The following is a 10574-nucleotide window of genomic DNA, read 5'->3' on the forward strand; positions in this document are numbered from 1 at the left end:
AAGATGTTATTATAACTCACTATTTTTTACTTCTTCTCCTGAGGTTCTCTCATTTCATTTAAACCTCGTTCTTGGCTGCTGGACTCAAGGTGCTGGACTTTTTTGGGCAAAAAAATGGAAGAATGTTTGGCAGAGTTCGGCTTTGGGAGTGACCCTGATTGAGCTTGGCAGACATGACTCAAATGTAGTATTTATAAACTTGCGTGTGCTCTGGATATCCTGTGAAATCTGGAGTCTAAATGTGCAAATGACAGTGGTAATAAAAACATGATGGGAAACATTTTCTGTACAAGACAGGGATTTGGAAGCAGCTCTCTGGAATTAAAGTGGTTGCAGAACCAAAGTGGGCCATGGTAATTGTCATTCAGTTTGACTGGAACCACATCAGCAAGACTGGCCTTCATCCGGACCTCCACAATGCAGCAAAGCACACAAACCTTTCTTTTAAGCCAACTCCAACCAGAACCTCTCAAAGAAGTCCTCAGACCCACAGCAGAGGCAGAACAGGATAACTACATACTGCAAATCCATGACATGATCTGCCAGTGCACTCATGCTGTCAGCATGGGAGCACAAATAGCACAGCACAGTGAGAAAGTACAAAACTATTAAAGTCCAAAAAGTGAATTATGTAAGAAGGTTTAAGAAGTGAATTATTTGCCCCACAAGTGCTCTGTGAGTTAGAAGAACAGGTCAAAGGTATGAACAACTGTTCCGTCCCGTGAAACATGTATGACTTAATAGTTCTTAGAAGATGATATATGAAGGATTCATGTGGAAAAAACAAAACTTGTACTTGGCCACTGTCCTCATATTTATTGTAACAGTGAAATTACCACATCTGGCAGGAAAAGAAGGCAAGAAGACAAAAGAAGACAATCTCTCACCTAGGTGAAATCCACCACTATAATCAGCATCCTCTGGTGATGAAAAGAAAGGAGCCAAAAGAGAACCACAAAATCAAGTTAAAGAGAATAGTCAGAAATGAGCTGCGGCCCTCTAAATATGATAAAGGGAAAAACACACAGGTGCTGTTAAGAAGAGAGTGGTCAGAGAGGTTTGGGGTAAATTTTGCTTGAGTTACATTTTATAGTGTGTTCGTTATTTTTAAATATTGGCCTTTTGCCCAGAATGACAGCCACGCATGTAGAGGTAAATTCAAGGACAGGTTACATATAACCTCCATCTAGTGAGCAGCTAAAGTTGACCAAAATAAACAAAATACTCTCTTTTTCTTTACAGAACTAACAATGCTGAAAAATGTTGATGATCCCAGCTAACTGACTAAGCCCCATTTAGCCTTACAGGCCACTACATTCTTGGCTGTGGTGTTGGACGATTCTTGGAGACAGTGAATCAGTTTGTGCTGTGACTGAGTCCAGCAAATATTACTTGTGACGGGATGATTCTCAAAAATGATGTCCACATTTATGAAAATGAGTCGAGGAAAGGTGAGGCTTTGTAAAATGTTAAAGTCAATAAAATCTATGAGGAACCATTGACTGTGACAACTGATGTTACTCTTAAATAGTGAATAGCTTTAATGGGTCAATTGGGGAGATGAAGTAAGAAGTGGACCTCATTACACACAAATAGCATGAAGGGGAACCAATCACAGATGGTTGGGTTAGTAAAGTCCTACTCGGTGGAGGATGTCAGAAAAGTAGTACCTTCAATCTCTTCAGCTTTGAGTGCAAGAGAAGCAAGGAATGGAAATTAGGTAATACTAAACAAAATATTAGATTAGGAAAGTAAACATAACTCAGGGATGAGGAAGAAATATAAGAAGAAACCTACCAAACTCTACTGTCACATCATCTTAGAAAAGCAGAGCAAAAGACAACAGAGAGAACATTATAAAACATTTTAAAGCTGAGTGCCACATCCACAAACATCCTATGCAGGTTCAATTCAGTCATTTCTCACAAAACACTGAAAAAGCAAACAATTCTCTTCAGTTTTGTAATGTTTGTGAAAAATACCGAGCTTGACCACTACACAGTAACTCCCAGTATCACTCTAATGGTATCACTAGTTTAACTATCTACGTTTCAAATAATAAAATAACTCAAGTTCCACTTGGTTCTGAAACACTCGTCAGGTCTTTCTGAGAGGAAGTTGCAGTACACTCAGCTGTCATGACATAAATTGATGGAACTCATTGAGGAAATCTTATCCTTAACTTCTTTCTTTTTTAAGGTTGGGTTTAAAAAGAACACGTACAGAAACCCTTCATCAGCCATGCTGCTACTAAAAGGTTACAAAAACACCAGTAAGTGGAGCTTGAGTTCAGGTTTTATGAGAATATAACAAACATTTACTTTCTATTTGCTCCTATTTTGATAGAAATGTATATCCATTGTTACCTAGTGATACACAATCTGCGGTACATGTCTGTGGTGCAGTCACTATTTACAGGGGGGAAAAAAGCCATTTAGATTCATAAGCCTCCAAATGATTGATATTGTAATACTGATACAGTCCTCTGTAAGTATTTAACAGTATGAAGCTCACCTTACATCACTGCATTCATTTTCCAGAGTGTTGTTCAGCATGTCCAGAATTAATGTCTAACCAAAACAACAGTCAAGACCTATCTGTGCAAGGTTGTTTGTAGGCTAGACGCATCAGGCACGAGAGCGGCAGCTGTTCTGAAGTGTGTGTACCTTTATCTGACATCTTGTTTCAAATGTCAGAGGTCAGGTCAGTTTTCCCACTGATGTTGCCCTCTTCCTGCTCTAATGTGGCATCTTAAGTTGGGACAGCGACCTCAAAATGTGGTTTTAAGAAGGATGAGAATTACTGTACTGTAAACAAGAGTTTAGCCAGATTTTATTATCTAATTTATTTGAAACTAAACCTTAAAGAAAGAATGTGATGAAAACTGCCATAAAGATGTATGATTAGTTCACCTTTATCAAGTCCATGGGTGAGCTGCCAGGGATGTTTACATTGGAAAAATCTGGGTAATAATGTAATAACACTGTAATACTGTTTGTCTTCATTCTCTCTTCCAAATAAATCCGGCAGTGATGATAAGGAGTTGAACTCTGCAGTTGGAGTCAATCACGGACAATTGCTGAATAACAGTCCGCCATCAAAACCATCCTTGTTATTACCCTCATCATCATCACCCCAAGAGTATAAGTGATTATGCAAATTAGAAGCCAGGCAGCCAAGTGACAATACCAGTTCACATGAACTTGTCTTTTATCTTTGCTATCTGCATTATGCACAGCTTTTAGAAAATCAATCATCTCTTTAGCTAGAGTAACAGCCAGAGGGCAAACCCTCTCCTAATTCATACTAAAGCTCCTGCATGACTACAACAACAATCATATGACCCCTTATGAGCAAGCACTTTGGTAACATAGGGAAGGAAAAACTCCCTTTTAACAGGAAGAAACCTCTGGCAGAACCAGGTTTAGGGACGGGCGGCCATCTGCCGTGACCGGTTGGGGGGAGCAAAGGAAGACAGGATAAAAGACATGCTGTGGACTTAGTGAACAACACACAAAGAGGCTGTAGGAAACACATGGAACAGACTCTGGATAGAAATTTAGAGGGAGAAACATTGAGCAGACAGGAAGGAAAATGAAAACAAAGATAAATCTAAATTGCTTCTCCAGACGACCAGCGTGAACTACACAACTACACGAAAGACTCCAGTGGTGGAATCAGCAGAAGGATGAGTCTGTTTCAGAAATGAACTCCACAAACTGTCCTGACCAGCATTCCTCACTTTTGCCATTCTTCTCTTCCTCCCATCCACCTGTTAAAGACAACTGTCTTGTTGTGGTTTATTAGTCGCTAACACAGCAAATAATATATGCTTACATGATCGTCTAGTAGACCTCCTTAGGGACGAAAGAGTCGTAACAGGTTGCTGAAATGCAAGTCTCCTGAAAGCAAAAAGATGGATAAAGAAAGAAGAAAAAGGAAAGAACAGAAAAAAGAAAACCATCAGTTTTCATGGTCACTCTGGGAATAATAAACACTCTGCTATGCTACAGAAACCCTGCTCTACAATATCCTTCATTTCTATTCTGTCAGCTGAGACTGGTGAAACCAAAGATTGAGGAGGTGAAGAACAGAACATCTTTCTATTGACAAAAGTAGATTAATAAACCTGAATATAAAATTCAGGTTTACTCTTCAGCCTTCCTCTTTCTGCCCAAGCCTCCTGAGCTCTGTGTAGGTCTGGTGTGTGTTTTCCATCCACTTGCAGTTCAATGTGGATTGGTACCAGCACTATCATTTTCTGTCATTACTCACTTTGGACCAGAAAATGTGTGGAAACCCAGACTACTTTGGCAGTGAAGCAAGAATACATGAATTAAAGAGGGAGAGAAAGAAGATGGAACATCTATGACAGTGACAGCACTGAAGCCAATAAGGTCAGCCTTGTGTTTCTCACCTCTCCTGGAACTGTTTGGATGGTATTAAGCCAGCACGAGGATTTGTGTCGCCCTCGTGTTTGGCCTGCCACCAGGTTGCATCATCTTGGCTCATGATCTGTAGGATGCAACCCTTCTTGAAGGCCAAACCAGCTTCCTTACATGGGATGGTGTTGTCATCTTTTGGGTCGTAGTCAAAGAGCGCCTTCACAAACATCTGTACATCATCATGAGGGAAAGGCAAGAAAACAAAGAGGAGGATTGAAGACACAACAGGAACAAGTTCACTATGTTGTATATAAAATGTTTTCTTTCTAAAACATTGTCATCATGGTTAAAGGTGATTCACCAAAGCTCAGAGTGATTATTCTCAAAAGATTACAGCAATCGATGGTAAACGCTGCAAGTGATGGCCAAGATGGTCTTTCAATGACTTTCCACTATCAAAGGGTCTAAATCACTTAACAAGTGGATAAACCAAATAACAGAGAAAGACAGGACCTACCTGTGGCTCCTTGATAGATGCCTCGTCCTTTGCACCAGGGACAACTTTAAAGGTAATGGCTCCTTGTGACTGTGCCTAAATAATGTAGGAACAGAAGTTGGAGTAATTGTAAAGGATAGTTTTCATATCCTTTTAAGTATTTTATAAGAGACCTAATCTAGTTACAGTGACATAGCGTCAAGCATTGATTTTTCAACAAAGGAAGGTTTAGTGGGATAGTATAACCATTCTTGACAGAATTAGGGAGTACAGTGCAGGGGTGTAAAGGAGGAGTGATGAGAGCTCAAAGACTTTTGTGTCTGAGAAGGCCTTAAGAGTTTAAGATCCCAGGCACATGACAGAGCTCATTTAGGTCTGTGACCAAAGCTGCGTGGAGGAACTACACATCATCGGCCTCATCCACAGAGACTCAATGCATGTGATCTATCGGCCAAGACAGACTTTCCCATCAACACGGCAATGGGAGGCCTGGGTCATGGATGAGTTGATAAGGGGAGGTTTCTGTCATTATAAACAAAGGCTGGTACCAAGGGAGTGGAGCTGAAAAACCCTCAGTCTCACAAACGTCCATAGAAAGACAATACTTACCAGAATACGAATGATTTCCTCTGGTTTCTTGTCGTCCACAGGGATTCCATTGACCTCCTTCAGTTCGTCCCCTACATGAATTAAGCCTGCCACACATAAACAGACGTTTTCTATTAGATGGCAGCACCTGATACCTACTAGAGCAGTCGTTCTGAGCAGCCTGAGTTGATCTGAAACTGTGATGTCAACAGACTCCATGCCACCATGTGATGCCAGTCAATTACGTCACTTGATGAGTCATGAGAGTGATTCCTTCACAAACATCAAAACTGCCCTTTTTGAAACACGGCATCCAGGAAAATGGGTGCAGAAAAACCAACAGTGTGATCGGACAGGTATACCAACACCTCCATGTCCACTGTTGTGTGCTGGGTTTGTGTTGCATACAAATGACATCATGGGACTTTTAAATGAGTTGCTATAACGACCCTATGTAAACTGAGGTGCTACACAGTGACAGAAAATGACAGAAAACTGAGTAGAATCGAGTACACACACACACACACACACACACACACACACACACACACACACACAGAGGCAAACTTATAAAAGAGAGAAAAAGGCTGGAACCAACCACTTCTGTCAGCTGGCCCTCCCTTCATGATCCGGGCCACAATGATGGCACCTGTGCTCTCATCACGTCTTATTGTTGCTCCCTATAAAAGAAGAATAGTCATTATAACAGCATTTCTACCTTTGTGACATTATAATGTGCAAGTCAAACAGCAATGACCTAAAATCACTGTAAAGATGAAAATTAAGGCGTAGAGACAGATAGATACTGCACACAGGATGATTGTTAAGTTACTTACCAGTGGCTCCTTGTTCTTGACCAATCTTATAATTTTCACAGAATCTTCATCGTCATCGATGTCTTCAGGCAGCGGAGGTAGTTCGGGGTCATACTTCTTTTGGGCAACTGCGTCGTGGACGGACAGGAGGCTCTAGAAAAAGGAGAAAATAGGATTTATGGGAGGAAACACAAAACAGGCAAGGGTTATCTGTCAAGCCACGAAGGCCTCAACTTTACCCCAGTCCACTTAGCTAAATAAAGTATGGCCATGCATGCTATTAAGAGTCCGATCTATCACTTCCTTTTTTAAGCAGGACAGAGACACTGCAGACTGCAGGGAGGATGGTTATGAATTGGGTTGTCTCCCTCATGTGCTGGGTGATGGATTTGAAAGCATTCAAGGCCAGAGCTTGTAGATGAACAAGCGTTAATTGCCATTAGGCCCGTGCTCTCCCTCCATACATCTCTCTGATTAAAGGCAACCCAGGCTTGCCCCGCACCATTGCTCAGCAAGAGCTGCAAATGTGACCACCACAAAATCCACACTTTGCAGGGTAAGGTGGTGAAGACTCAAAAGCAAAGTTCTCAGCTCAGATATTTCACACTTTCACGAGCAGACATAAAAAGAGACGGGACGCAGACGGGAATGATGCCATTCAGGAGACATTCATTTTTCAAAGTATTTAACAACCGCGTGTCCGGACCAAGATGCAGCTAGATGCGTGCTGCTTTTTCTGTGGTTTAGAGGGGGGGGGGAGTGAGAAAAACATCTTCCAACCAAAGTGCCAGACAAAAGTAGAGGGGTGGAGAGCAAGAGAAACAGGGAAGAAAGAGAAGGATATGGTGAGAAGAGAAGCAGTGTGTTTTATGACATGGGAGCAGTACAGCATTCAAGATGTTGCTAACTGGGAGCAGATGAGAGGAGGAGACACAACTGGAGCTATGTGAGTAGTCTTTGGAAGGCAAAGAGTCTGTATTACCTTATTATAACTAAAAAGAATAACTTCTTTCGATCAAGAGAATCCCAAATGAATAACACATGTAAAGAAAATCTCACAGCCAGGAAATCTTTAAAAATGGTTGGTTTTGATCCTACTTCAGAGATAAAATGCCACTCCTCTCCAGCTTGTCTTCTTTGGCTTGTGCTGCTACACCGTCTGCCAAAATTCACCAGCCAGCAATGGAGGAAGCAGTAGCAGAAAGAACATTTTCCATTGTTTGGTGGGGAATTGCTTGGCTGACCCCATTCTGCACTGGAGCTGAGAGACCACTGCACAACTACAGCAGCAATTATATGTGTTAGGTGCAGGGGAAAAACATAGTAATGAGCCAAATGAGTACCAGTTTGATGGAGGTGTGTGTGGAGTTGCTGATTCTATGTCGAAAATATGTGCTGCCTGGTGAAATATGTGTGTCTGTACCTATAGCACCTGTAAAAAACACATGCTCCACACTTGTCTTTGAACAGATTAATGTAGTTGTTCTTAATGTGTTTGGAGAATTTAGGAAATGAATCATAATTACCAGCTCAGACATTGAAAAATCCATGTTTGAGAACCACCATCTCTTGAATTCCTGCTGTTTGACACTGATAGGTATTAAATATTTGCATGTACTGTAAGTGTGTGTGTGTGTGTGTGCTATGTTGGGGGAGAACTAGAGAGCTGTTGTTTCTGGCAGAGCCCAAACAAGCATGACGACAGCGCATTAAAAACGGAGCCTGTCCAACTCTGCTTCTATCCTGCCGTCGTGAAGGCAGCTCTGTCTGGCTGAGACACCTGGAGGCCCTGATGGATGGCCCCAGTTATGCATTAGAAAATAAAAATGTGTAAATTTATTTTGTAGCTGTCTGCATCTGGCTAACGAGGTCAGCAACGGCAGCCAAGAAAACGAGACAAGGCCTGGATCTAACAGGCGTGTTATTTTGTGTACAGCACGATGATTGTAACGCTTTAATGTGGCTGCTGTGCAAACAGCAAAGATCCAGAACCAGAATTGCCAAATGCTTTGCTGTTTTTTGGATGGAATAATACAATCCTCCACAAAGAGAATATGTGGTTTTAGTTTGTTAAAATCTGCTCAGTACAAAATAAGCAAATCCTTTACTCACCTTTACATGTGGGTTTGCCAGCAGTTTAAGAAGCTCTTTGACATCCTGACTGGCTGATTTGCCTTCCAGCTCATCAGACACCTGAAAAAAGTCAAGGACACAATGTTCACACAACTGTGCTCAGACCATTAAGCATGCTTCTCTTTTTCAGGTGTGCATGTGAACATTCAATGCTTCGACAAGAAGACAACAGCAGTCTGTATTATGAAAAACCACTGGTAGAGGTTTGTAATTAACAGTTCAACTCTGCAAGGTGTGCTTTGTGTCAGTAATGAATAGAGGACTTGCATTTAGAGAGATAAACATACTAGTTATGCTTTTTCTAAAGAAGTTATGTTGGTGTATCTTCTATTTGTATCATATTGTATTAAGACATAAAAATGCAGCTTTCATTTACAGGATTTATCTGCAGCTTCATCTTGTCTTAAATTAGGTCCATTGCAGCTGGAGGCAAGGCCACACTTTGTCATGTGGCCTAGAACTCCCACCTACTGGCACCTGCCCTTTGATAAATCTTCTATTGTAAAAGATCATTTTCCAATGAGAATCTCAAGAACTAAAGAAAACAGTCGGTTAAACCTGGAAACAATGGGAGCTCTGAGAGCATCACTGATTTATGGAAGATCCTCCTGGACTTGGTTGGAGTGTGGAAAGGAGCAGCAAGCCATCCCACACAGTAAAAACTGACATGAAAGCCACTTGACACTGATGAACCCTTTCTCTGTGTTTGTATTTTTCGTATCTGACCCTGCAGGAATAAAATGCAGACCAATGCTCTCTGATGGCACCAAGTGGTCTGTCCAAGTAACAGCAGAGTTTGTATTAAGATGTTTGGAAGTCAGCCAGAAGAGGAAAACGGTTTTCCAACAGGGAGAAGGATACAAGTCACCTGCTGGGAGTTCTAGACAGTGCGGCCGGGGCCAGACGAGGGTTGAAGTGTCATTTTATGTTAGTCAATAAATTAAACCTCCATTAACCGAAACCCATCTAGACAGACACTGTTCACCAAAGGTTCCTTTAATCGATTCATTTGCCTCCCAGCCAATAAAAAGATCAATCCGTTTAAACAAGTTTTTTAAAACACTTACGTCACGTGCCAGAGGTGCAGCTCCTTCCAGGACAGGGGCGGGCTTGCTCTCCTCATAGTGCTGCAGCCGTTCGTGGATCTGAAAGGACAGATTGTATTCATTATTAAGGTAGTTATTGAGATAGTAGTGAGCACATGTGGAAGAAAAAGTGTGCACGCTGGAAGCCGTGTGCACGTCTCCAAACACACGTGTAAGAAAACATGTACAACCTTCATCAGCACCATCTTGTACATACACAGAGTTCATTAAATCATGTCCTTAAATACCAAAAGCACACACAAAGATCTTTCACTCCCTCGATCCACTAAGTATTTCAGTTAGCTTAGCCACTGTACAAACAATCCAGTTTTCCACCATGCATTCGATATGTCCCAGTGGCCCCGTGATGATTCCAAATCATTTCAACAGTCTGGTGAAATTGGCTAAACATTTCCTTATCAGCCTCAGCGCTGTGACTGCACAGTGTTGAGAGACAGAGCTGCGTCTCTGGAGAGTTGCTAAAATGGAAAGTAAGCCTGACTCGTGCGCTCACTTTCACTCATTTATACACGCAAAACCACTTCATCACATGTGGAGCAGAGATGGAATAATTTATATACACACAAAGCACACGTTCACACCCACGCACACAACGTCAAAGGCACAGTTGCACAACTGTGCCCACGCACACACAGACTCACAAAAAACACTACAGATTTCCCATTTGTGATTTAAAAGCAGCTGCGCAGGAATGCATTGACAGCCTACAGGCTGCTGTCAGGTCCCATCAAGGAACAGACAGGGACAGCTTTCCTCCCAGCAGCCACTCCTGCGTCTCTCCTTCCTCAGGCCCAGCATGGTGAAGGGGATCTGGGCCACGGGTCTGACTGATAGCTGGGCCCCGAGCCTGGAGCTTCCAGCTGGATGTCCTAGAAAGCATTCCAGGAGGATGGTGGAACAGAGGAGCCTCTGGCTGAGGAGAGAGTGACAGAGACGCTCTGGGCCACTTCTATATCTAAAGAGCCAAATCCACACATGCGGGAGTGCACACACACACACACACACACACACACACACACACACACACACACACACACACACACACACACAC

At 42.2% G+C, this 10574-nt stretch overlaps 1 protein-coding gene across 1 annotated transcript in view; it reads right to left on the minus strand.

Moving 5' to 3' along the window:
• Nucleotides 1-10574, minus strand: part of mpp7a (MAGUK p55 scaffold protein 7a) — a 24890-nt gene that overhangs the window by 11002 nt on the left and 3314 nt on the right. Inside the window, exons 3-14 of the mRNA XM_013912786.1 lie at nt 9485-9562; nt 8397-8477; nt 6306-6437; nt 6068-6149; nt 5491-5576; nt 4903-4977; nt 4418-4614; nt 3838-3902; nt 2367-2408; nt 1798-1818; nt 1671-1685; nt 888-920 (exon numbers count right to left, since the gene is read on the minus strand). Coding sequence (XP_013768240.1) covers nt 888-920; nt 1671-1685; nt 1798-1818; nt 2367-2408; nt 3838-3902; nt 4418-4614; nt 4903-4977; nt 5491-5576; nt 6068-6149; nt 6306-6437; nt 8397-8477; nt 9485-9562 — 907 coding nt within the window. The remainder of the gene's footprint in view (nt 1-887; nt 921-1670; nt 1686-1797; nt 1819-2366; nt 2409-3837; nt 3903-4417; nt 4615-4902; nt 4978-5490; nt 5577-6067; nt 6150-6305; nt 6438-8396; nt 8478-9484; nt 9563-10574) is intronic.

The sequence above is a fragment of the Pundamilia nyererei genome, unplaced genomic scaffold, assembly GCF_000239375.1.
Source record: "Pundamilia nyererei isolate P.nyererei 1_Seehausen unplaced genomic scaffold, PunNye1.0 scaffold00101, whole genome shotgun sequence".
Classification (NCBI taxonomy): domain Eukaryota; kingdom Metazoa; phylum Chordata; class Actinopteri; order Cichliformes; family Cichlidae; genus Pundamilia; species Pundamilia nyererei.